Source organism: Apteryx mantelli, chromosome Z (genome assembly GCF_036417845.1).
Source record: "Apteryx mantelli isolate bAptMan1 chromosome Z, bAptMan1.hap1, whole genome shotgun sequence".
Classification (NCBI taxonomy): domain Eukaryota; kingdom Metazoa; phylum Chordata; class Aves; order Apterygiformes; family Apterygidae; genus Apteryx; species Apteryx mantelli.
Genome location: NC_090020.1, coordinates 8,813,316 through 8,840,398, shown reverse-complemented (window position 1 = coordinate 8,840,398; position 27,083 = coordinate 8,813,316). Strand labels below are relative to the sequence as shown.

General features: G+C 51.6%; 1 protein-coding gene and 1 long non-coding RNA gene across 2 annotated transcripts in view; one reads left to right on the top strand and one right to left on the bottom strand.

Annotated features, from left to right (window-relative positions):
- Positions 1–18,078, bottom strand: part of B4GALT1 (beta-1,4-galactosyltransferase 1) — a 28,124-nt gene extending 10,046 nt beyond the window's left edge. Inside the window, exons 1-2 of the mRNA XM_067316747.1 lie at positions 17,808–18,078; positions 4,355–4,590 (exon numbers count right to left, since the gene is read on the bottom strand). Coding sequence (XP_067172848.1) covers positions 4,355–4,590; positions 17,808–18,063 — 492 coding nt within the window. The 5' untranslated portion in view covers positions 18,064–18,078. The remainder of the gene's footprint in view (positions 1–4,354; positions 4,591–17,807) is intronic.
- A 1,800-nt stretch (positions 18,079–19,878) lies between these two features.
- LOC136995325 (uncharacterized) lies at positions 19,879–23,356 on the top strand. Its single transcript, XR_010886895.1, has 4 exons — positions 19,879–19,961; positions 20,665–21,226; positions 22,562–22,631; positions 22,758–23,356. It is a non-coding gene; the product is annotated as an uncharacterized lncRNA (long non-coding RNA).
- The last annotated feature ends 3,727 nt before the right edge of the window (positions 23,357–27,083 follow it).

Genomic DNA, 27,083 nt, shown 5'->3' with positions numbered 1-27,083 from the left:
GTGCTGGCACAGAGACCACTTTGTGGAGGGCAATACACTCAAGCCTTAAAGCACTTGTTGGCCCCACTCTGGGAGGAGAATATCTTCATTTTATACCCTTTGGCTGCTATTGTTATAATGAAAAAGGCAAAAAGAGCTCTTCCCACTGATTTTGCTATCAGCAAAGACTCAATCCTATCTATCCCATACCCTTGGGTAGACTCTAAGTCATCTAGGTAATCGTAATTTTTTTTAGCAATGCTTAGGGATTAATGCTGCTACAAGGAGTTGGATTTTTAACCTCTCCCAAGTAATGTTTTAAAAAACAAAATGTAATGACTGGGCTATGAGCGCAGTTAAGCACTCAGCTACCATATGGGAACCCTCCCACGTTTCCGCACCACTTCACCCCTCTGATCTCCAGCAGAGGCCCCGCGGCTGGCCTGGTGCATGCGGACGCGGCAGGCAGAGACCGGTTAACACAGCAAACACTTAACACGAGCGCTACTTCTCTCATCCCATACAGCTTAAAACTTAAAAGGAGAATTAAACCAGCCTCCAGCCCTCCGCCCGGCTTGGCAGCGCCTCGTCCCCGGGTCGGTCCCGCCGAGTGCCGGCGTTTGTCACCAGGCAGGGGATCGGCTGGGCCGTGCTTTGACGGAGGAGCACCGTCCTGAGGAACGATGCAGCCCACGGCACCACTGCTTCGACACCACAGCCAAGCCCTCGCCGCGGCCTCTAAGCTCGCTTTTGGGCTTTCAATAAGCAAATGCGTAGTCCGAGCACATTTTTGCTAAGACTAATATTTGTTTTTCCTGCCATTTTTTTTTTCCCCCCTGAGCTCTGATCCCGGCACTTGACTCGCGTCAGGGTTCAGTGCAAGCAGCCAGCACCTGTTTCCGATTCCCAGTTCGGCTCCCCGCAGCACGTGCGAGTTCGCGGCCCCGCTCCCTGCTCCGCTGCGGAGCCGGACCGAGGGCGCGGGAACCCCGGGGCTCCCCGAACGGCGGGAGGGAGGGCTGGCCCTTCCCTCCTCCCCTGCCGGCGTGGAAGGTGCTCCAGGAGCAGGAAAGCCAGGAGCGGGTCACCCCGACTCCTTTCGGCAACAGCGGGCGCCGGGAGGGACTCTGTTACACCCTGGGAAATGACGGGACAAGCGCGATGCCCCAGCCACCTCCATGCACACACGCGCACACACAGCGTGGGAAAAATGCCACCGAGGATGTTGCAGGTGATGCCAGGGGCCCATGGAAAATTCCACCGTCGCGGGACTCGCTAGACCTTCTCCTTCCCAAACTTCATTTTGGAGCACGAGGTCACCGCCACGCTGGCACCTTGCACAGGGTGGACTCGCAGCGAGAAAACTCATTTCGAAACCCGAGCGCGCAGCGGCTCGCCATTTGGCTGCCGCGCCGACAGCGCGAGGCGACCGCGACCGCAAGGCTACTGCTCGCTCGAGCTTAAGGGGTGGTGGGTCCCCCGCGGCAGTGGCCGAACACGTAAGATAACGCGTAAGGCAACTGCAGGAGTGAATGGGACAAAAAGGAGATTTCACAAATTCAATACTGCTTTTTTAATTTGAGGAAATCGGGTTCGTGTGTCACCGAACAGGTGCTACCAAAAAAAAAAAAAGAAAAAAGAAAACCCGCATTCAGCTGTTTATTTCTCATCTCACACTGGGGAAAAAAAAAAAAAACAACCTAAAACTGCTACTCCATGTGTTGGGTTGGGGTTTTGGCGGGAAGCATGATATATGATATTTTCCACGGGCTCCCATTATACACCGGACATTTTTACAAACACAATTCTTCTGACCTCAGTCAAGCACTACTCTGGTGCATTCAGACACACAAGAACAGACCGGTGAAGACACAAGACTCATGACTGAAACGTATTGTGCTGAAAGGAAGAAGTTTGACATTACCAGTGTAGCGGTAGCAGGGCTCAGCACTCCTCTTTCTTTCTATGAGATGCAGAGTACAGAAGAGCATGTAGGCAGCGTGTAAGAATCAGATCACACAGTAATTCTCCTTGCTTCAGTGATTGCTTTGCTATAGACAGGATTAACAAGTAAAGGTAGTATTTCCCCACTAGAAGGAAAAATAAAATAAAAAAAAAAAAGGAGGACAGATGCAAAGGGAAGGACAGACAAGAAAAACAGAAAAGCAATTGTCAAGACAGCAGAGAAATAAGAGCATTTTCCTACTGCACTTCTGGCAGGATTAATACATTTTCTGCAAATCTCTCCATTCAGCATTCCCACTCACCCTCAAGAGAGGCACCTCGTTGGTTTACCAGCACTGACACAGCTTTTTAAAGGCATGCAGAAGGAGTGTGTTTACTTTGCAAATCAGGTAGTCTCACTTGCTAACGCACATCCAATTGCAGGACGTATCTAGGGTGTGTACATATATAGCTTGCGCACTGGGTGTTACACCCATTCCAAATTTGCTCAAGGGATCTGAAAAAACATCCGATTAGGTAATTTCTCTGAAGGTTAATTCCAGAGCACGCAGCCAGCCCCGGAGGTCTAGCGCTGGAGAACAGGACCAGAGAAGAGGAGGAGCCAGAAACGCAGGGCGATGCAAGCCAGCATGCACGGTCACAGCAGCAGCGGGAACCCAACCGGGCTTTTGGGGACTGCCTGCCTCTACGGGCGCCAGCGCAGCGCTGCGGGGTCGGGCCCTGTGCTTTCCTTACCCTTGAACTCTACCGATGGGGAAACACCCCGTCGGTCCCCAGTCGCGCCATCGGCTCTTTACAGCAGAGACGGCTGCTCGCCCACAAGCAGCGCCCCCCGAGGCTGCCGGCAATTTTTCGAGTCTTCTGAAGAATTAGCCAAGGAACCACGATCGGCAGAAACAGCAGAACTCCTATTCCCACTACATCCCAATTTCTAACCAATGCTTGGAAAACGGAGATGCGTTGCTCTGCCACCCACACTCCCCTCACCCAAATAATCGGTGGGAACGGTGGCTCGAGCGACCTGGTAACCAAACACCAGCAACCGCACAGGCAAATGCTAAGGCGCGGGAAAATGCGGCCTGAAGGAGCAAGAGCTGGGTTTGACCACCGCGGTCAGTCTGAAGAGCTGAGCTACGAGCTGGTCTCTGCACCGCACACGGGCAGCGTCAGCAGGGCATGGCTTCCGAACACGGCTGGTCACCTGACGTGTTACAGAAATGCCTTTCGGGCTCGGCAGCGGTGGCCTGGTATCCACAAATACATTCAGTGGCACATAGAGAGTATCTTGGCTTCTGTTCTTAGCAGCTATCACTAATTCCTCACAAACTACTTTTTCCCCAGTTCTCTGGAACCCTGGAAATGAGCAAAGTAAGAGGAATAACCGATATTCCATTACTGTTTTCTTTCTAGAAAAAAAGTCTCCCCTTATTTTCCATTTCTATATCGAAACTCATCATTTGGGCAATAATTTTAAATATTCAAGATGCCTGGTACACCCAAACACACTGGCAGATCTGAAAATTTAAGGAGTGACATTTCAGGAAGCATATTCTTTCTCAGATTCATGAAAAATGAGGTTAAACCAGGATACAAGTATGTATTCAGGAGAGAAACTGTGCTGCAAGATTTTCCAGGCAGAAGTCTTTGCTGGAACTGTCAGCACTATCATCCCCCTTTCACACTGCTGTCCAAACAGTGGTCTAAACATTTTAAGCTCTTCCATGTGTGCAAAACACCCAATTGTTTAACCACCATGATGGTGTAAAGCAAGACCAAGAATGTTTGGAGAGAAATGTGCCATTTTTTAAAGACAGCTCCACAACCATCAAATATAGAGAAAAAAAAAAGTCGTTATTTTCTGCTCTATTTGCCTAAAGACAATCACTTACCTGCTCCACCATGACAGCTTTGTCCATCCTGACACTTTGTGCACTACTACTAAAAGGAACAGGACTTGCTCAAGGAAGTGAGCGAAACCCTAAGGCTTTATGGCACACCCAAGGTCAAATTAAGCATTAATGTTACCTTCTCACCTTTAAGACCTGCGTATGCAATTCCTGCAGCAGTTGGGAGAAAGGAACATTTGGACAGATTAGGTCAGGCTAGCAGGATTTTATTCCCCTCTCACCAAGTGGCTTCTTTAAGCAGAAGCTCTTTACTGTTATCTTTGCCTGTCTGGGGAAAGGGGATTCCAGGTCTTCAATCAAAGTTATCAAAGCAGAATTGCTCATCTTCACTTTCACATTCTCTTACTGTGCTACAGCTTTTTTTTTTTTTTAATTTTTTAAGGGACTTTACCCCTCTCCACCAGCCCACCGACATTCAGGATGAAGAAACCAATCCTCTGTTTCAGAGTAGCATGGGCACACTTACAAGAGTGTTTTAAAACCCTATGTCTTTAGCATCTTACCTGATTGATAACATACACTCCGTAGTCCAGCTGCTGCCTTTGAAGAATTGGGTGTAGGTAATAGAGCCAGTATTTCAGGTGTTCCTCGCGATTCCTGAATGGTATAATAATTGCTACTTTCTGAAGTGCTGTACAGTCCTTGGGAGCAAAACGACCTCCTGTTTTCACCTCCGGGTTTGTCCTCGCCACTTCTTCCAGGTTCACGGGCTGGGAAAACTCCACACGTAGCGTGCCAACTGCAAGGAAAGCACAACAGAGAAAAAGTTAGCAGGTTCCCAGGGCTGCGTGCAATTTATTTCACTGGATGGGCACCCTTAACACGAGGACTGGTTCTTCTACACACCGACAGCACCCGAAGCAACCACAGAAGGGAAAAGGGGGAGAATGACGTTCATGGGAAACCCACAAGAGCCTGTTGGTATCCGACCCTAAAAAAGCCGCAGATGTATAACGAGCCTGGAAAATCCTCACGTTTGCATGGCAATCCAACAGGTGCGCTCCCATTGGCACACGCATCATGAAACTAGCCCAGCAAAGAGCATGCCCTCTGCGCCCTCTTCTACCTAACGCAGCGTGAGAGTCAGGCGCTTCAAAAATAGCCCAGCTCTCCTATCAGCGTAATTACTTACGCCAAGACTAGCCACATGCAAAGTGAACAAAACCCCCTTTTTGTTACAGATACTTTCAGTGTTTTGTAGGCATACCTATTATTTTTTTAAAAAGTCCTGTGATAGAACTGCTAAGAAGAAAAAAGAAATCCACATTTGCATGCAGGTTGGCAACTCCTGCATTCGGTTTCAGCATGGCAGGTATTGAAACTGCCAAAATAATCTCTGCCAAAACTAGCGTGTAAAACTGAGAAGCCCCCACTGGCACCCCAGAGAGGACAAGAGCTTCTGAGCTATTTAAAGGTGAGGAACACACCATCCAGAAGGGTGGAGAAAGATGTACTGCTGACGCTCCCATCCGGCTTGAGCCAGCTCTTAATATGCCGCGTCCAGGCGGGAGAAACCTGAGGAGCTTTGGTGACAGCAACAGCAGACGTGAGAGCACGGGCTGGGACGCAGGAGACAGCCGACCAAACCCTGCAGGGACATGCAGGCAGTTGGCTGACGTGGCCTCAGCCTTCTCGAAAGGCTGGTGTTTCCTCACGCAGGGATCGGGGCCGACTGCTTGCATGAAGACCACTCTGTCGGCAGTGACCGCCCCACGTGCGCCACGTTCATTGCTCTACACCCGTACCCGGGAGCTGCCTCAGCCTGTGCCTGCAACAAGCTCAGGTGTTGCATCATGGAAACATGCCAGAAACGCACCAGAGCAGCCTCCTCCGTACTATGCTAGGCAGAGGGACCTGCCTGCGTAGCCAGGGGCTTTGGACAAGTCCCGCGAGGAGCTGAGATCCCTCCACTGCCATACCCTGCACCAAACCACGCTGTCACCAAAATGGCTTGGACTGGCTGATGATAACATTATCATACAAAGAAAAGTGCACACTTCTGCTGGGAAGCTTACCACCAGGATTTAATGATCCACCAGGTTCTTTCCCTCCCCGGTACTCCCAGTCATGACTCTTGTACATATACACCTTCAGCTGAAGGCCGAAGGGTGCTGTTTCGCATATGAGCAAAATGAACATCTTGCCATCCTCACACCCCCTTTTGTCTCCCCTTCTCCTTCTTCCCTCTCCCTGCCCCCAGCTGGACAATTGTCCTCTCCCGCAGCAGGTCCAGAATCTACCTGGTCACAGAATAAGCCCATTCGTTGCACTAAACTAGCAGAAAACTGTTCACCTTTTGCAGAATTTGCTTCTGGCTGCTTAATTTGATGACCTGGCTTGCCGCAAAAGCTGAGGAGCCCCACAACTCCCTTCGCCCTTTGTACCTCCCCCTTCGTATCTCCCCCTTTGACACATGCTGTTCCCAGCAATGGTGACCTAATAAATCAGTTTATGGCATCTTGTAAAGTTGTGCTTCGCGTGCATACCCAGCCACCGATAAAGAGCAGTCCATTTGCAGCAGATGGGAGAGCTGTAGCCTCCACACTGGCAATGCCAGCTATAAAACAAGTCTTCAATCTTAAACGCTAGGCTGTGGATCAGTCCTTAGAGATTTGGCTGCTGTATCCTCTCCCTCTCCTCCACACGGGTATAAACGCACACACGTACATGTGTTTTGTCTTAGAGTTACCAGTTTCTCTTTGCATTTGTTGAAGATGCTTCCAGTTCCCTTTGAGAACATGCATGACATACATAGCTGTTTTGTATATTTACATATTAGCGGTGGGTATACATGTATTCACAATCTCTGTAACACGTAGCACAAATTGTCTGTTTGTGACCACTACCGTGATTCACTGGTGGGGATCAGGGAGTCCACGGTGAGGCTGGACTTCGCAGAATACGTTACCCTGGAGCCCAGCTATGGACATGAGGTTGTGGACCTTCTTGAGAAGGGAGCACGAGCGATTTTAGAGCTATGTAAGACAGTGGTTCTTACAGTCAATGCTGTACACACTCCAATGCCTACTAATATAACTAGGAAGTGGAAATAACACTTGAGGCTAGTGGCCTTTTTCTTGGTTATTCATCTAGAAGAAGATATTTCAGTCCAGATGTGCTGCCCTCCAAACCCGTACTGGCTCAGGCTGGAGATAAAAGAGACCTGCCAAAGCACGCAGAGGTGCTTGACGTACCCTCAGAAGCAGCAAGACCTGACTGTTGGGAGGCTTGATTTTCTCAAGACCTGATTCACTCACTGAACAACGGAAATAAGATCTTGCAGAAACAGGTGCCACAGGTGGGATTTGACAAGGTCCACTGACTGCATTTATACTCATAAACTGAACATGTCTGGAGCCGTCCTGAAGGGCTGAGGCCGACCCGCTGCAGTTTCGGTTCATGCTGGTAGGTTCAGCCTTCAGAAAGGGGTGGCTGACCACAAGTGGTTTTCTGGGAAAGGCCCCTGGCCCAGCGCCAATTCCCGAACTGTGCCAAGGAACTGTTTGGAGGCACGCCAGGAAGCATGCTAACAGATGGACGGTATCAACAACTATGTTGCAAGGTCCAAACTCCAGCTCTATCCAGCTTAGCAACAGTTTTGAGCTCTGATTTTTGCATATATATTACAAAGCAAGTCACTGGTGTATCGCAAAGACCCACGAGCAACGAAAACAGACATTTACAGTTGCATGAAAGTGGTTGAACCATCTTTCCTTCAGGAAGGCAGAGCTTCTCCAAAGCATCCTCTCCACCTTGTTGCTCCATGGGTTTCCCAGTAAGGAGAAGGGCTCATAGGGATGAGTTTGACCACTGCCCAAGAAGGAAGAGAGAAAAAAAGACGCAGGAGAAAACAAATTATACATATCTGTCCCCAGATGATGCATTTTGCATGGGTAATATTACATTAAACCGACAAGTCTCCATGGTCTCCTCTCACACAAGAAGAAGGAAGAAGTTTCTCAAGCTGAAGCAGCTAAGATCAGTTTGTTGACAACCGTGCCTTAGTTACTGACGGATAACTCCTGCCTTTCCCAGCTGTGGCCCAGTGCTGTTTGCCTGGTTCTTGACCCTCGTTATCACGCTGTGCCAAGCCAATTTCTGCGCACGTCTGGCCTGGGACTGCAAGGTAGGGGCCCACAGGGGCTTAAGCTCCTCCAACCGAGCAGCGGCTTGCACACAAAGTTCGGAAGCGCCTTTTGCGGCGGGAGGAAGAAACAAGAATGGGAGGAATCCAGCCAGGAAGCAACACGCGGCAGCGCGATGGGAACCGAGGCCACGGCCAGGGCTGGGGCCGGCAGCCTCCCACCGCACCTCCGAGGGGACGGAGCCGGCCGCGTCCCCGGCGGACACGGCTTGGGCGCGTGGCCGGCGATGCCCGGCTGGCAGTGGAGGCGGGAGGGGACAAGAGCGCGACGTTTCCTCCAAAAGCTGGTACCGCGTCCTCGCGGCGGCCGCTCTCCCAGAATAGCTTCTGGCTTTGGCCCAGCTCTGTGCCCATTTCCCTGTCTCACACGGGCTCTGACACACGTCCGTCTGCCTCCTTTGCCCTCTCCTACCCTCAGTTTCATGTCCGTTAGAAGATGACATCAAGGGACGAAGAGGTATGAAAGCCATGGTTATAAGAGCGTTGCTCAGCATTGCTGCTAAAATTCTGTTCATTGAAAAAGTAAAAGCCGTACTAGATAGGAATTCACTTAAACTATCAACACGCTCCAGCAGTTACCAACATGACAGCTCTGGCATCCGTCCTTCATATGGCACTGCATGATGGAAAGCCTCTGAAGGAGCATATCTGTACTTTAATAAAAACTGGATAATTACAGTTCTTCATCCAAAGACAGTGGGAATGGACAAGCATTTGCAGCACTGGAGTTTTAAACACGAAAGAAAAGAGCCAGGTGCTAGATTTGAGATGAAAAAGGAAAGTTTCTGCACAAACTTGAAGAGGTCATCTTTTCCTCACATACTGTCACCAGGAGCAGCATTTCAAAAATCGCCCGGGCATTTTCCGGGCAGAACACGGCTTTGTGGCTCTGCCTGTGTTGGCTCTGCAGGGAGATCTGACCAGTCTACAGGATGTTGCAGGAAACTGAACGGCGGAAGCAGCAGATCCCTTTGCAGCGCTTGCAAATCAAGCCAGCTTCCACACACCAGGTGGCCGCAGTCCCACCTAAAAACCCTTTCCTGTTAAGGCAAAAGTACACTTTTTGTAATTGTTTCTCAAGAGAAACAACTTGGAAGCACATCCCATCAGCCCAGAGAGGCTTTCTAGTTCAAACACAAAAGCTCTTTTAATGGCTCGCATTCATTCACGCAGAGTACAAAGTGAGGGGAACCAAAGAGTTTGCCAGTTAGGCTAATTTAAAAGTAAATCCCTCTTTTGCAGCTTGTGTGCCCCAGCCGGGCAAGGACAACCACAAGCATTTGAACATTACACGGTGCTTTTACAGCCTGGCAGTCACCAGCCCCCAAGTCAAACCAAGACCACTCATCATGCTAAAGCGGGTGCAACACGATGCTTGTTCTTGTTCACCTTCAAGGAACTGGAAGGCCAGAAACAGAAAAACTGAGAGGGGGAAAAAAAACACCAAACACATTTATGGTAAAAAAGAAAAAAGCTGCAGAAGATGGAGGTTTAACAGCTTCAGCTTCTTGAAGGACGCTGATGAGAAACTATCTGTACTAGTCACATCCTCTGCGTAATAAATCAGCTTTAAATGTCAAATGCATTCTTGCAAACGCTATCCTGGTACAGCCAATATTAAAGCCAGTAAAAACATTTTAGATATGGGTTCTGTACTTTTCAATTCCAATTGTTTCTGAGAAAAGCTTGACACAAATTACCCAGTTAATAAATTCACTGATGTCAGAAAGAATCCAAAAACATAAAAATTTGAGTAAGTGCATTTTCAAATACAGAATGGCTAAAATAAATTGGTCTAGACTTCATAAAGCCACCAGGTTAATAAAAAGCAATGCCAAAATACTAGCCAATAAAAATCACCATTTTCAGTCCATTTCCCATGGAGAACAAGACTAAGATCAAATCTGTAAGTGCGGGCTTTCCAGCTGGTGACCAGAGCTATGATTCCAGATGCTAATTTTAAATCACTTTGCCTGAAATTTGATTACCTGGACAACAGCCTCAAGGCTATTGCTTCCCAAGGACGCTGACTGAGGACACGATCCGCCGATGCACGGAAAGGCATGCAAAGTTTGCTGTGAGTGCTGAGTACCTGCCAAAACTTCATCCATATCTGTGTTTGCTAGGTAAACTTCCCAGCTTGATTCACTCCATCTTAATCCTTTCTGCTTTTGTTCAAGGCGACACAAGAGCCACTGTGTGTCACACGGCGGCGAAAAACGCACGCGCACGGCTGAGCTCTGCTGACACGCAGCTCCGTTCATGCGTTTGGCCCCAGGATTTGCAGGCAGACACCGTTTGGGATCCAAAGTCACAAAGCTGCAATACAGCAGCTTCACAAACCTTAGTCAGCAAGACTATATAGTTTTAGCACCAAAAAAAGAAAAAAGCCAACAACTTGAACAAGCAGTTGTCCTAAGTTTGCAAAGACACAAGAGCATTACAACACATCCAAACACCTGACAGACCGTAAGAGGAGGTTTTAGGTGGCCCTGGTGGGATAAGAGAAAGAAAAACATCTTTCACACCCAGAAACACTTCCACCCAGCTTCAAACGAGAGGTGGAGAGGAAAACTATTTTGCAGAGAAGCAGATGTCGGAAGAGCCAGCGCAGCTCATGCAACACAAACAGGAAGCTGTTTTTTTCAAATAAAGGCAAAAGGTGAGGCTTGCAAAAAGTGACAGGGAAACGAGGGGCCAATTGCACCTGGAGAACATGCTCCAAAGGCTCGGGGACCTCTTCGCTCCCCAGCTCCAAACAGCCGCGTCCGAAACCTGCGGCGCCACAGGGATCACACCCGCCAGCAGGCGCCCTCCTTGCTGCTCGCCCAGACGAGCGGCACAGGACCCTCGCACAGGGAGCCCGCACCCTGTTCGGTCCGACGCTGCAAGAGGAGTTACAGCCGCTCCAAAAAAAGGCCCAAAAAAGCCATGCGACTGCGGTCTGGATGGGGTGAAACACCTCCTCCAGGCCCTGCACAGGTGCATTTCCCCTTGCACAGGCACAGGTGAATATCAGCAATAACATAGGATCCCCCCACCACGAACCCGGATGGTCCCGTTCAATATGGAGAAGGGCCAAATTCTGCACCGGGGCAGGGAAAATCCCATGCATCGGTGCAGGCTGGGCCGAAAAGCACCCGGGGGGAGACCGGCGGCACTGGGCCGAGCAGCGCCCACCTGGGATATCCTGTGCAGCTCAGGACCGGAGGGCATTTCACCAGGGCCTGTGAAAATGAATCGCCCTCCCAAATGCTTTAAAAAAAAAAAAAAAAAATTTGCATGCTTTAGGATGGGCACAGATGTCAGATATTTAACTGAGTGAGACTGAAAGTGAAAGTGTGCAGCGCAGAAACATCAAAGTTCAAAACTTCTCAATCACCCCCCCCCCCCACCCCACCACCGAGCGCGGCAAATGCGAAAGGTTTCGGCTACGGGCCCTGGGAGCCGGCTGAACGTCCTCCTCCGCATCGGGGCCGCCGGGCAAACGCTGCGCGAGAAAGGGCGGCTGGAAGGAAAGGGAAGCAGGGCTGCCGGGAGCGAAATCCGCCCGCGGAGGCCTAACCGAAAAGGGAAGGGCCCGTCCACCCCTCTCTGAAGAAACTGCACGAAATCAATTCTTGCTTGGGGAAATAAAGAAAGAAAGAAAGAAAGAAAGAAAGAAAAAAAAACCCAACATAAACCAACCCCACCCCGGAAGGCGGTGGGGTGAGTCTCCCCACCGGCCGCAGCGGCGCAGGGCTCGCCGCACCCCGGGGCGCGCGGGCCAGTCCCAGGGCTGGCAGGGAATTGCATCCCCCTTGCTCAGGTGAACGACTTTATTAAATAAATAAAATTAAATAAAATTAAATAAATAAATAAATAACCCCCCCTTTTTTTTTTAAACCTCCACACACACCCCTCCTTGCCTCGCCACCACCGCTGCTGGCCGGGCAGCGCGGGAAGCGGCGGGAACGGCAGCCGGGCAGCGTGACCGCAACCCGCGCTGGCGCCCGAAGCCTCCGAAACCCCTGCAGCGCCGGTGGCGGGGACCGAGCGGGGAAAGTCCTGCACGTGCGGGGACACGGGCGTCCAGCGGCACGGTGCTCGGCCGGGGTTGGGGGGGGGGGGGGGCAAACGCGCTGCCCTCCAAAGCTTGGCCCGCACTGTGGGCAGGGTTCGCATTAAATACATATCCAGAACCACATTTTATATGACCCCAGACATCACCGACCAAATAAATAAATAAATAAATAAATAGGCCCAAAACGGAGCACCCCTCTCTGCCAGGAAAACCCTCTCCGCAGCAGGACGCAGGGACAAGAGACCTCCCGGACGCACGGCGCTGGGCAGCCTCCCCTCCCGGGGAAGGGTTTCTGCAAGCCTCGGCGCCTCCCGCCCGGCCCCCGTGCGAAACCAGCCCGTAAGAAAGTCGTCGTCGTCGTCGTCCCCCCCGCCGGCCATCACGCCGCCCCGTCTCCGTCCCCGCGCTGCACCTGGAGCCCCCGCGCGAGAGCCGGCTCCCTAAATAGCAGCGGTGGGCACGGGGCGACCGTGCAAAATCGGCAGCTGAAACTGGACGGCTCCCCCCATGCCCATGTTTCTAATGAAGCCACCAAAAAAAAAAAGAAAAAGGAAAAAAAAAGGGGGGGGAGGGACGCGAGGAGGGGGGCGACAGCAATGCCCCTTCGAACAGTTTGCTGGGGCTGGGGGCTGCCCGAGCCCCCGCAGCCCGGGACGGCGAGGCTGGAAAGGCGGCTTGCGGCATCGCCCCGGCGGGGACACTCGCCAATCCTCGCAGCTTGCCCGTCTCTGCTGGTTCGCCACCAGGCCGGCCAAGTGCCTCTCCTCGCCCTGACTTGCACAAAGGGGAAAAAAAAAAAGGGGGAAAAAAACCCCCACATTTTTAGCATGGGGCTGGGGACAGGGCTCTGGGGTGAGACCTCCTCCAGCTTGGAGAGACGGATGCAAACTGGACATTAACACTGCTCCATCCACGCTTGGGGGGGGGGGGGGAAAAGCCCCAAAAAGCCCGACGAAGGAGCTGCGGGGAGCAGGGGGGAAGCGGCGTCCTGCATCGGGTCCCGCACGCCAGGGCGGCTCGGGAGGCTGCAAACGGCTGTCTCGCCCCGAGCGCAGACTTGGCCCAGAGAAGCCGTCCGTTGCCTCAGATCGGCGCTGGCAAAGGACCAAGCGCGTTACAAAACACTGGATGCAGGAGATGGAAAACTTCTCCTCCTGCCCTCCAGCGCATCCCGCCCGCTGCGCCGCGTCCCGTCCCGGGAGCGGCTGCGCTCCAGGAAGGGCACGGCGCCCGCGGGAGGCGGCTCGCAAGCCCGGCCGCGCTTCGAGACCCTCGTTTCGGCCCGATCGCCGCGCGCGGCCGGCGACGCTGGGCCGGGGACGCTCTCCTCACAGAGAGCCGCTCCCCATCTCCCGAGAAAGCCCGCGCTTTGAGGACGAGACGCGCTCCGGATGACACGGATACAGGACCGATGGCCATTCCCGAAGCAACTCCACCGAGCCGCGGAGGCACCGGCAGCGCTGCCAGGAGCACGCTCGTCCCCCGCCAGGCACCTTAAGCATGTTCTCCAGAGAAGCTGAACCCGTCTTCCCCGGCTCTCTTTTGAGGCCAAAGAAGCTGAAGTCCGAGGGAAGGGGTCCACGTGTTAACCCTCCCCTCCCCCAGTCCTCCCCCCACGCTCTCCCCTGCAAGTTTCTATTTTACTTTTTTCGAAAAACGGCATCGCTGCGGGGCACATGATAGCTGAGGCACTGCTCTCCAACCGACCGACCGACCGACTTCCTCGTTGTGATCTCACCCCGTTGCACAACCCTCCTTCTCTACAGTCAGCGCCCGCTTCTGCCCGGCGCCGGGCACCAAACGGGCTAGCGGCGAGGAAGAAGGATGCCCGCGGCGCGCAGGTCCGGGAGGAGCCGGGAGGGGACGGGGACCGCACAGAGGCTAAAGAGGTTCAAAAAGATACGGGTTTTTTTTGCACCTTTCAGCGCTTGCCTCTCTCACCCCAAATTAAGCTCGGCCAGGATGCAATGTTCATAAACACAGAGCCCTCAAACTAGAGGATTATTTGTGCTTTCGCTGACTTTTCAGGCAGCACATAGCCCCTAAGAGCTTCTGCAACACAGACATTAAGGATCACCACCAATTTGGCAGGCTGCTTCCATTCCCACTTCTACCTCCTCCAAAAAAACCCGAAAGCATCAGAATACTGTCATTACTTATCTCTAGCATTTACAGCTTAAAACCATTGCTTGCGCTGACTACCCAGCTATCAGTAACAACGCATTAAAGAAAAAGGCCACGTCCTAGGGCCTTCCTCCTCCAGCTGACTGAGTGCTGCTCACGAGCAAGCTGGCCAAAGGAGGTCTTTTCTTTTCTTTTTTTCTTTTCTTTTCTTTTCTTTTTTTTTAAACATGCCTTTCTGACAGCGGAAAACATCAGAGTTTCTATCCGAGACACTGACATCGGGAAGAAATGGTTATTTTTCTGGCTTGCCCAAGATCCCCCACCAAACAGACAACTGATCGGAAAGTGTATTCGTTTTTAAGCATTACTGACAGATGAGCACATATCTAGTGGTTTGTCCTTTGTACTATTCACCGATTCACATGTTACCACGGAAATTACTTTTTGCCAATGTCCATTAATTTCAGTGTCTGGTCAAGTCACATTTTCCATCTCAAATCTGGGGGTAAAAGCTATGGATCCAGGCACGTTATTGCAGTACGTTCAGGGCACGCGGGTCACCTTCACCGTGAGATGCCCACGGGGCTGGGAGTGATTTCTCATTACTTTGGTCTACGATCCCTTGCCAGCCACCACACCTGGTACCTAAACGAGGGTCAAAAACGGTTAAGCCGACAGCTGTATTCTAAAATAACTTCCATAAACAACACGTGTTCTCGATCAGGCAGGACCTGAAAAATGACATCCTTGAAATACAGATAAGCCTTTCCACAAGATTCTGCTTTACAGATTTCCGGCACCAAAAGATACGAGTTGCTTTCACATCAGCTGTTCTGCTGTTTATGGAAGTTATTTTAGAATACAGCTGTTCTTCAAGGGGATACCTGCCCCCTTTCCTGTTAGAAACCACAAGCCGATACCAACACCATCCGCCTAAACTCAAAGATCTGATGGAAAAGGTCAAAGAAAATCACTTGACCTTTCGGAAAGCACTTAGGCCAACATATTTACTACTTCTTTAGAACAACTGATTTTTTCTTTTTTCTTCTTTTTTTTTCTTTCTTTTTTTGCAATGTTGTTCTACAGCTCATAGAGAACGCAACAGCTTGGGGAATGGCCAGGTACAAAATACAGTTGGATTTACTTGCCTTTAAGGCTTCTCAGAAGTTGAATTTTCACGATGGTAAGTGGTCTCTGCTTCTACAAACACACATCCTATTTAAGATATTCACTGGCACGCAGCTTTCATCTGGAGCATACATCCAAAATGCATATATCACCCTATATTAGAGGACTTGCATAGCTGCTAAGGACTTTTAATTGAGGGCTGATTTATGCTATTATTTCCCCAGGCCTGATTTATGCTTTTAAATTATAAATAAGGATAACTGAACCATAAAAGCATTTCACATTTGGCAGTTGCCTGTAGAGATTAAACCTCATTCAGCTAATGCATTTGTTCCAGAGCCAGACAGCAGGGATTGTAAACTACTCTCTCTGAACTTTGCTAGAAAGAAACCTCTGGGCCTCTCAAAATTAATACCTGGCTATTTGACTGCTCAGAAAGACAAACCAGCTCAGTCACACGGATCCTGCATGATTCATCACATGCTTCCCAATGACATTAAAAAAAAGACGAGTGTTGTGTTTCACTGAATTTAGGTTTACGCTAAGGAAACGGATGAGATGGAGCTACCTGTCCATATCAGAACGTTTTCCATGACAGGTGGGAATCAGAGGAAGATCCCTGCTAGTTCCTGCCTGCTACATTTATACCAGTAAAAAGCTCTGGGCACACAAAGAAGAATTTTTTGAATTCTGGGTGGGTGACTGAAGCGCCAGAAATGCTTGCAGATAGCGTACATCTCCACTCCCCACGCTGACCTTAGAGATACCTGAGAAGTTTATCAGAGCGGACTTGGCTCTCACCAGCATTTGAGGTATGACAGGATTGTTTTGTAAGCGCCATTTGCTATCAAAGTCGGAAAAAGCAGAGAAAAATTAAACACCCCAGAGCAGCCAAGTTTCTCACCTACGTGCAGGCTACAGATCTTGAAGCAGTAACATTACCAACCGGCATCTGCGTGCACACCCCACATACCGAACCCACCTTAGCTAAAAATCATTTGCTTATTGGGCTGTTAGGAGCTACTTTCTGCGTAACCCTGCAACTCTCTGAACACAGCCGAAATCACTTCCAACCGCCTCATTTGGCCTTTGACAGATTTAGCAAATTGCGTTGAAGATGATACAAAGACAGCATAAAATATTTTGTCCAATCCTTCAGCTGCTAAATCTGGTAATGCTTTGAATCCTGGAGAAACGAGGAGCACTCCTCTGTGTCGCAGGCATTTCAAAGCACATGACTTGCTGCTGAGAGGATCAGGGTAAGTGGAGATCATCTAAAGCAAAGCCATATCCACAAAGGGCTCCCACATGCACTTTGTGAGGACAGACTCACGCAGTCACTTTCAGGTTAAAGTGATCAAGGGAAAAAAGTGAAAGACACAAATCAAAAAAAAAAAACACACCAGAACAAAATAAAAACAAAAAACCTGAATGCAGTTCCTTTCAGAGACCTCAAAACCGCCTTCCTACAATAACAAACCAGTCATTTGTTATTCAGACGCATTGATCCATGAAAAGCTGACCAGCGAGTACTGAGAGAAACTATGAATTTCTGTGTCAGTTTCGAAACGTGAAAACCACATGTAGCTTCTCAAAAGTCTCTTCCTGGGTTATGAATCTCCAGTGATAAAGGTGCCTGTGTAAATGCGGCACACTGATAATCAGTGAGAGGATCCCTAGTCTCCAGGGCACAAATGCTTACGGTCAGGTCGCTGACACCTAGGATGCTTGCAGCTCGGCGCAATAAACGCTGCTCCTTACTTTCCAGGGAGTGTCTATTCAAAGAGCAGCAGCTACAAATAGCAAGTTTTAAGAACCTGGTTTGGGTGGAGAGGGGGCTGAAACTCTCTCTTGCTTTTTTTTTTTTTTTTTTCCTTCCTCCTCATGACAATACAAAGTCAGTAGATCAAAACAGCTCTACTAAGTCAACGCAAAAGCCAGAGCACCACCACGCTACAGAGCCGCAGACAGTGCATCAGCCTGGGAAAGGCCTGGGGGAGCGGAGCTCCAGTCCGCATAAAATAAAAGCCAGGCTGCCACGTATCAGGGCGCTGCATCCCAGGTCCCGATACGTGGGAAGCGCCGCTCGCATGCACAGCGAGCACATCCACGACGCTGCCCCGCAGCACTTTCAAAACCCACGCGGCCCGCGCAGGGCTGCAGGAGCGCCCGCAGCCCGGCGCAAACGGCCCGCCGCGTCCCTCCGCGCGAAGTTGCGCAAGGGCAGCGATTTGGGTAGCGCTCCCGCAGGAAACCGCCAGCCTCCGCCGGCCGCCGGGAGGAAGCGCCGCGCAGGAGCCCCCGGGAGCGAGCCGGCGGCGGGGGACGGGCACGACGGGCAGCCCGGCGGCGGGGAGGATGCGCGCAGCGGGGGAAGCGCGCAGCGGCCGCCGGCGCAGGAAGCGCGCTCGCAGAGCGCCGCCGCGGCGCTTGCCGGCCCCCGACGGGGCGGGGAGGGCGGAGGAAGGGGGGCCCCGGCGGGGCGGGCGGCACTCACCGAGCAGCGGCGAGGGGTCGGGGCAGGGCGAGGGCGGCGGCGGCGGCGGCGGCGGCGAGGCGGGACGCGGCGGCGGCGTGCGGGGCCCCGGCGGCGGCGGCGGGCGTCGCGGCGGCGGCTCGGGGCTGCGCGGCGGCCCCAGGGCGCTGCCCGCCAGGTAGTAGAGCAGCGTGGCCGAGAGGTGCAGGGCGCAGAAGGCGACGAGGAGGCGGCAGGCCCGCTGCAGCGACGTGCCCGGCAGCGCCGGCTCCTTCATGCCGCCCGGCTGCCCGCGGAGCGCCGGCCGCGCCGCGCAGCGCCGCGCCTCGCCGCGCCGCTGCGGGGGCTGCGGCGGGGGCGGCCCCGCTCCGCCCCGCTCCGTCCTGCCCCGCTCCGCCCCGCTCCGCTCCGCCCGGGGCGGCTCCGCGCTCCCCGCCCGCCCCGCGCTGCGCCGCGCACCGCCCCGCGCGAACGCGCAGCGCCGGGGCAGCGCGGCGGTGCCCTCGCGGGGGCGGCCGGGGGTGCTGCCGGGCGGCTCGGGCCTGGCCGAGGTCCGTTCCCCTTCAAAGCCTTTTTTTTTTCTTTTTTCTTTTTCTTTTTTTTTTTAAGGTAGTCTCCACTTAGCATGACTAAGCAGAAATTTGGGGTTGCCCCTCAGCTGTTGCATCGCGCCCGTGGCAAAGCGGAAGAGAGCAGCACGGCCTTTCTGCTGGAGAAATCACAGGACCCCCCAGCGGTGCTGGAGGCAGGGCCTTCTGGGGGTCACCGGCCAACCGTCCTGCTTGGGGCAAGGCTGTCCTCAGCGTTAGGTCAGAGTGGCTGTGATTTTGCCCAGTTGAAGCTTGAACCCCCCCCCCAGAGATGGAGATCACCACCTCTCTGGTGCCCTGCTCAGGGAGGCACCACCTTCCCGGGAAAGATTTTTCCTAATGTCCAACGTGAACCTGTGAAGCTGCAATTTGTCACTACTGCCCCTTGTTATGTGTCCTGGCATCAGGGAAAAGAGTTCGACTCCTTCCGGTTTGTAACTGATCGTCCCAGTAGTTGTGGGCTGTCACTAGATCCCCTTCGACCTCCTCTTTGTCAGATTAACCAAACCCAGCTCACTCTGCCTCTCCTCGCAGTTTATTTTTCAGAATAAATGCCAGATGCTGCTTACCTTCCTCACCCGCGCAGCATCATCAAGGCAGTGGAAGTGCTTGGGCAAGCAGGCCTGGGCCTAATCCAAAGTCCCTCAAAGTTGGAAGAGTTTCTTACGAGTGTTGAGTCCGTAGGCCTGGAAAGACACATCCTCAGGGCTCCCTTGTAACCCTGCCTCAGGCAGCGGTGGTGACATTTGCCCGGTACTACTCACAAGCAGGCACGGCCTTCGTATGAACCATACTGTGCGCACAGTCCTGAGGTAAGCTTAGTGTGGCGTGCCATGGCTCTTCTCTTTGCTTGGCCTTATAATGCCAGCCTGGCTGTCCTAAAGTTGCCTCTCGGACACCGAACAATGACTTGAACACACTTTTGCTGTTAATAGGTCTCAGTTTCTCTGTGCTCTTCCTAAGTGGCTTCCGCTGTCCCACTTGAGAGCACCTGTGAGAGGGATGCATGAGGCAGCCTTGAGGAAGCTGAGGGAGAAAGAGTTTCCCTGCAGCCAGGGTGCACAGTCAAAGACTTCTGCTTCCTGTTTTCACTTTTATTGGCATGTTTCTTCATTCTTTCTGACACCTTTCTCACACCTGACACCTGGCAAGTTAGTCCATTGATCACCTAATGCTATGGTGGAACCTGATGCTATAAGCATCAAGATGGCAATACAGATGTCCATTACAGCACTGCTATCACTGCTGATGTTCCCAGCCACCCCTCAACTAAGGACCAGCTCATAAATTGCCTTCTTGAAGTACTGAAGCCACCTTTCGCAGCCTCCAGGACTTCTGGTCAGCTGTCATGGATCAGCTAGCAAGAGGCAGCCCAGTGACATGGCTCTAAGCAGAGAACCCATTTTTCAGAACTTGCAGGTCAGCCCAGAGTCTCCATGGTTCACTGCTGTCGGCAGATATCTGACGTGTGCTAGTAAAATTTAACTTTCCTTTCTTTGTAGATCCCAGCTCAAAGCTGGTCTATTAACTTGTAGGGAAAGTTCCCTGTGGTGCATCTGGGCTCAAACCTCAATCATGACTCAAGGTAGGGTCAATTCGATTTCCTGTGACACTGTTGTGTGCTTGATGTTTGAAATTTAGCAAGTAATAGCTAAAGAAGTTAGCAGAGTGTTCAGTACAAACATCACAGAGTTAGGAAATGTCTCACACATATTTTTGGAGTCCCGTTTTAGCACCCTACCATGCATTCCTGCTATTTTTTTTTGTGAGTAGTATTAAAATATTGCCATTTTTTCTGTGGGACCACTGTCTTGCCCACACTCAGCAGGGCTCTGGAAGCAGAGCCGGGCTTTGTAATGAAAGAAGGTTATTGCTGTAGCCAGAGATCATTTGCACTCTGTGCCCACATGCAGGTGGGCAATCATGTGTGTATTGGTAAATATAAGTATACAAATATAAGCATACAATGGCTCACCTTTTTTTTTTTTTTTTTCCTGGCATAGAGGTAAGATGTCTTGCTAAAACAGAGAACAAAGAAATAGAAATATATGTCTTACAGGAAAAATGTGTGCTTGTGTGTCCTTAGGCTCTCATACACACTGCACTTCAGCTCTCTCCAGCTTTTCAGCTTTCACCATAGCAATCTCTACCCCAGCCCAACCTGTTAAGAACTTTTGGTGATCTCGCTTTGCCAGTCATAACCAAATCAATGTCTAGCTCCCTGACTTGATGGTAGTGGTGATGTTCTTGTCTGGAGAAGGTCATATCTACCCTTTCTTTCCCTACAGAAACAAGCGTGGGACTGTGCTGCACATTAACATGTCTGTCCATCCTCCATGCCTAATGATTTCTAAGCCTGATTTTAATCAAACTTGACAGTTGGAAGAGATCTTAAACGTCCAAAGTACTTGCTCAAACAAGCCATCAGGGTACAAAGGAGTAAAATCTCAGCAACACCTGGGGAAAGCTTTGTAGCAAGAATTCACCAAAGAATGAGGAAGAAGAGAGAAAAGTCCAGGAAAGTCCATGAATATGTGTCAAATCGGGGTTTCTGAATCCTGCAGGTCAAGGAAAGATTTGCTGCGGTATGACCTAGTTCTCCAGGTTCATGCTGGGGCGTCAGTGCCAAAGCCAAAGGGGCAGGATGAACTGCTGCCCCTTAGTGACCTCTGCTTGCCTGAAGAGCAGTGTGCAGTCATCACCAGCACAGGCGGAGCGCATCTGCACGGTCACGTGGAGTTAGAGGCAGCTGGATCTGTGGTGGAGTAGAAGCTGGGTGAGCCCTTCTGTGTACCTCTGTGTCAAGCCCCAGGAGCCCTTTCCTGGCCGAGGAAGGTGTCCTTTCCCCAGGTGAGCAGGGCCAGCAGGGATCTGGGAAGGGGTCAGAGGAGCAGGGCGAGGGGACAGTGGAGCATGGCCGTGGTAGGGCTGAAGAGCAGGGTGCCCCGCTTCACAGGTGCCCTCTGGTGGCACCACGCACCCCGCGTGTTGGAGCACACAGCAGGCTCTAGGCAGCCAGCTGTGCTGCCGGTGGCCGTGCTCTTAAGGGCTCTCCAGCGCTGCTCGCTTAGTAGAAATGCCGCTTCCAGGAGCAACGGTGGGACAGAGCAGAGCTCCCTCTCCAGCAGCATGGGACCAGTGGCCACCGCTGACCCCACAGGGAGGTCCTGGCGGGGCCATTCCCGCTGCTCGGGAGTGGGCAGGTTTTTCCTGCAAGGTCACGGTGGAAGTCCCGGGCCGTGGACGGAGGGGCATGGCTTGGTGCAGTCCGAAGCTCGCGGTGCTGCAGAGCAAGGAGGCTGTGCTTCCAGCAGGGCTCCCTGGTTCACGAGGGCAGGGAAGAGCTGAATTCGGCTGGAGGGACAGGTAGCAGGTGAGGCAGGTGGACAGAGAAGGAGCGAGGTGGAGAGAGGTGGAAAGCTCTGTAGATCCAAAAGCCACATCCAGCTGCCCTCTGCTGAAAGCCCTGACGGATCAGATCAGGGACAGCACTGATGGAAAAAAGCCTCATGAGGGACCAGACATGAGCTTTGTCTGCAGTTTGTGATGGTCTTTACTTGAAAGGTTTGAAACTGGCCCAGGCTGGCAGAGCGTGAGACTTGCATTCGGCACCATCTTGCAAACCCGGAGGCCTTTTTGCACAACTCTTCTCTAATTTCCGCCACTGACAGTGAATCAGTTTTGTGGGATGCTTTTTCATGGCTGCAGCATTTTGGGAAGTGTGCTGGAGCAGCCCTGAAATAGCAGGTGGTGGCATAGACACAGACCAGGTCCTGCTACCTTCCTCGCCTCGGCAGAAGGGTACACATCCCATTCTAACCATCGAAATCAGGTTAAAATGGGGCTTGCAGAAATAAGCTTTTCACAATGCTTCCAGTGCTGCTCAGATTTATCACAGAAACCACAGTGTGAGGGTAAAAAATGAGACAGAGATGGGAGTTAACTGAAGATATTGCTATCTCAACATAAATTATGTGGTCTGCAAACAGCAGAGTTGACTCTGCAAATATTAAGAGGAATAGAAACCATAAGCTGCAAGAATGTGCTGGAAGGAACAGGATGGGTTTCACTGGTGGTGGAAGTGCCCATTTGTTTGGTGATATTTGATGAGGCTCCCTGTTGGTGTTAATTTGTACAAACCCAAGTAGTTAACAGGTTATTTTGAAAAAATTTATATTTGCACAGGAGGTGATTTCTGAAGTCAGAAGTAGCAGGCAACCTCAAGGGCACACAGTTCTGCTTTCTGTATCTGCATGTAAGACCTGATTCTTCCTTTGCTAACTATTTAGCTAAAGTGAAAGTGCAGAGCAGCACGTATGCCTGCACACTGACAGTATAAACAGCACGCAAAAGAGCATTTCATTCCTCCATTTTTCTTCAGGTGGATACTGCACCCCTGGATGCACAGAGGGAAGTGGAGACTGGTGTAAGTGGTACAAGCAGCAATCCTGAAAGTTGGACAGGCGTGACCAAGTGACCCCTACTGCCAAAAATGCACACAAGCACAGCGTTACTGAATCACATCTGCTTAATGCTCAGAGAAACAAACATGGTTGCCCTGATCTCTTCTTTGCATGAATTCTGGGGTAACTTCAGAGACTTTAGCAACCGATGGACTGGAAAGACCAGGCCTTACCTGCAACACCCAAGGGACATCCTCCACAAACACTTCCCAACAGCAGTTGTCACTTTGAAGGGGTCACCTGGCATGTGTGCTACCTGCTTTTCTCCAGTGTGGTGCTCAGTGCAGGATGGTGGGTTTTAAATGGTGTTCAGTGCTGCACAAGATGGAATCAGCAACGGCTGAGAAGGAAGGAAGTGCAAACACCCATAGCCACCACCTGCTATGAGGGAAATGTTTTTGTATTTAGTGTTATGTTATGTTTAGGGTTCGGTCATGTTCAGTGGGTATTAGCACTGAAAGCCGGTGGCTCTGTACAGACTTATTCTTGCAGAAGAAGAACGCAGGGAGAAGGAGACTCTGAACTCTGCCTTTCTTTTTTGGTAAATTCCAGTGGGTACAAGTTCCCAGATAGGTAAATCTGATCATTAACGTGGAAGTACCTACCCCTGCTGCTAGCATCTCTTATCTCACCCAGGTTACCTCTTTGGAGTAAGAATGAACTGCTAAAGGACCCGAAATGCTTCCCCTTTTGGTTTCTTTGGGAATGTGTTTGGCCTCAGCACTGACACAGTGCTCGGGGCTTCAACCCCCCCCCCCCCCCCCAGTCTTTCAGGGTAATTTGAGCCACAGCTGGATTCATGCAGCTGTAACACAGCCCCAGTGAAGATACGTCAGCTCAGATGATTAGAAAGGGACAGTCCTGCAGCAGTTTCAGCCCAGCTATACCAGAGCTCTCCCCATCCTGCCCAGGCACATGGTCTCATCCACTGTGGATTGGTTGATCCCATGCTGAGCATTTACTTGGGAGAAAATAAATCCATGGGTTTTTGCTGTTTTTATCTTGAACTGCCACACCAAGGATTCAGACAACAATCCCTTGCCTAGGAGCACGGGGGAAAGGGAAGGTCAACACCTGCCAAGGAGCTGCAGGCTCTCTGTGGGACCACAGGTGCGTCCAGATCATTTCTCATGGCCCAGAGGTCTGGACAGGCAGAGGCAAAATCGAGGGACATTCCTGCTGGCATAAAACAGCAGCAATGCCCTGCACTTGATTGAATTGACTCAACTTCCATCCTGGAAACAACTAACGAGTGTTCAGCAGAGCCCTCTGAAACAACCTGGTGGGCTCATGACCTGCACGCTGCTTGGCAGGCCACCGCTCGTGGCATATGGGAGACCAGGAGCCTGCCGAGCTGCTGGAAAGTGGGGACAGGGAGTCTGGGGTGCCAGCAGAGCTGCTATGCCGTTTTATTTACGCTCAGCTCCCTGTGGTCGCTGGGATGCTTACCTGGTGTGTCACTGAGCAATGCCTCCGGTGCGGGTTAGTCAAACGGTGAGGGGCTGGTGAGTCAGACACGCGTCCCTGGAGAAGGCAGGGCCGGTGTGGAAAGAGGGTGGCCACGTCGCTGGGATGCAGAGCCCGGACTCACAAGCCCAGCTGCCCCACGTGTCCTGAAACCAGAAGCTGTCTTGGATTTCCCCCAGCTCCTTCTCTCAGGTCTGTGTCCTGCTGGAGGCAACTGGGTGGCTGTGTGCAGCTTCTGGAGGGCGGTGTGCTCAGCCCAGCTTGTCCCCCCACCCCCAGGCTACAACATCATTTTGACTTTTCCTTCTTTCCGTTGTCTTCAGTTTCCTTCGTCTAGAGCCACAAGGAGGACATCATCCTGGCCAGCCATTTGGGGACTAGAAAATGCACCAGGATCTAAAGAGCTTGTGATTTTCTGGTCTGGAGAGAAGGAGATGAGGGGGGATACAATCAGGGGTTATGAAACTGTGAGGGAGGCAAAGCAGGTGAAAGCGGAGCTGCTGCTCACCAGACCCACCATGCAAGAACGGGGGCATTTGATGACACTAGGAGGAGCTTGACTTAAAACAGACATAAGAAAGTGCGTCTTCAGCTAGAGGGAAGGGAACTTGGGGATCGGGAGCGCTAGGCCAAGCCCTGGACAACATCCCCAAAACAGCTACCGGAGAGAAGAGGCAGGGTGCCAGGGCAGCCCTAGCCCAGCAGTATGGGGGCTGTCAGGCAATGCTGGCCTCAGTGGACCTTTGGTTTGAAACTCAGCGCTTCTGATGCTCTTCTTTGAGGTCCTACTAGTTCATTTTTTCCCACTTGCCCAAGGACCTGTATAGGAGAACATGTAGTTGCCTATGAATGTTTTTATTTGCATCCTTTAGGTTTATGATCTGATTTCTCTAGATCACCTGAGTAAATCCATCCTCCTTGGTCAGTTGTCCCTTGCCACAGGGATATCTCTGGGCAAGAAGAGCAGGAGAGGAGATGCAGCTCTCCTCATCTCAAGGATGAGCCGCAGCAAGTTTTGACCAGCTACAGAGGGCAGTCAAAGCAAAGCAAAGCTGTGTGAAGGATCATTCTCCCCGTCCCCCTGCTTCCCCAGCTCCTGCACCTTTGAGAGCTAGAACGTGGCCTGGCCTGGTGGGCAGCTGTGCTGTCCCCTTGGCTGACAACGTGTCCCTCTGCTCCCCCTCAGCTGTCAGAAATGAGAGGAAATGGGAGGAATAATGCCTGTATTCAGTGCGTTTTGTGCCCCTGCAGCTGATGGTATCACTTAAAATGCTTGAATCATCAAAGGAATAGACATTTACCCACTGCCTGCCACGTGGGAGCGTTTACTTCGCAGTAATAAAGAGAGGAGGGAAGCAGTTGGTGCTGTGGGCTTGGTCTGGCAGGTTTGGCTAAACCACACATTTCCCAGGAAGTGGTTAATGGCCGTTCCCTTCCTTGATTACTCATGGTTACGTCTTCAAGAAATTTACATGCCTGGCTCCCTGATACATCCAAGGGAAACCTTTGGGAACCTACAGGCCTGCTCTTCTCTCTGCAAAGAGGAAGAATAGGTCAGTCTGTCCTCCTCTTGCTCATGGGGAGACATCAGAGGAGACCTCCTCCAGGAGGAGAGGCCAAACCAGCTCCCTTCCAGGCAGAGGTGCTCCCCGACTCCCTCTGGCCCATCGGGATGACCCATGTGTCTCCAGGCCAGGATGGTAGCCCTGTCCAGACTGGTCAGCACTGGAAACACCCCAAATTAGTATTTCTCATCAAAAGGCTTCTTTCTGTCTAAATTGTTCTTGGGGATTTTTTTTTTGTTTTGGTGAGGGGGAGAGGAGTGGAGAAATTGCTCTGCAAACCTTTGGGGCCTTGGAGGTTTTGTCTAGAAGTTTGAAGCTGTGATGATAATTGTCTCTCTGTAAAAAACATCTGGAAGCAAAGAGGGAGCTAAGGATGAACACGGCTGTGACGCTTGCTCTCCTTATTTTTACTTACTCCATTGTGCAAGGGGGGGATCTACCATGAGCCCTGGGCTTGGGCTGCATGAACCAGGCAGTGCTCTGTTCCTGGGGTGCTTTGGTGTTTGTGGGTCCCTGGTGTTTGCTGGTGCACATAAAGTGAGAGAGAAAGTGTGCAAAAGTGCTGGGAGAAACGGCAGAACAGGAGTTAAAAGGCTGGTGTGAGCACGGCAAGTCAGGAGGCTGAGAGCAGCCATGAAATCCCAGGAAGGCTATTGATAACAGCAAGGAAATGGCAGGTGCTGGGTGGAGCGGTGACGACACCAAGGCCAAACCACAGATAAGGCCACGACGCAGATGTGGAGCAAGAGCAGTGTGATGCAATTCAACTTGGCTCTGTGCCTGCTGTGTCCAGAGAGTAGGAAGTCTACAAACAGCACCATGGTCACTCACGATGCCAGGGTGTGATAAGGATGCACCACACCACAGATGATCTCGGACATTAAAGCAAGGTAGCCACCAGGAAACTTTCTGCTCATCCCAAGGAAGAATTTCCACATCTTTTATTTGGGCGTGACGATTGGCAGAGCTTTAAACAGGGTCTCCAGGCCTGTGCTTGAAAGAAGAGGCAGGAAAAGAGATCAGTTCACGAGAGGTGATTTCCCCTCCATTATATCTTCGTGTTTCATTTTAATTTGAGCTGTGAGGACAGCAGCATTTGAACATCACTGAGGAACCAGGTGGGGGAAGATCAAGCCTTAAACTGATCATTTTTTAATTTGCCCAGCTTTTCCAAAACATACTGCTCCACGCACAAAAGGGATACAGGCATTT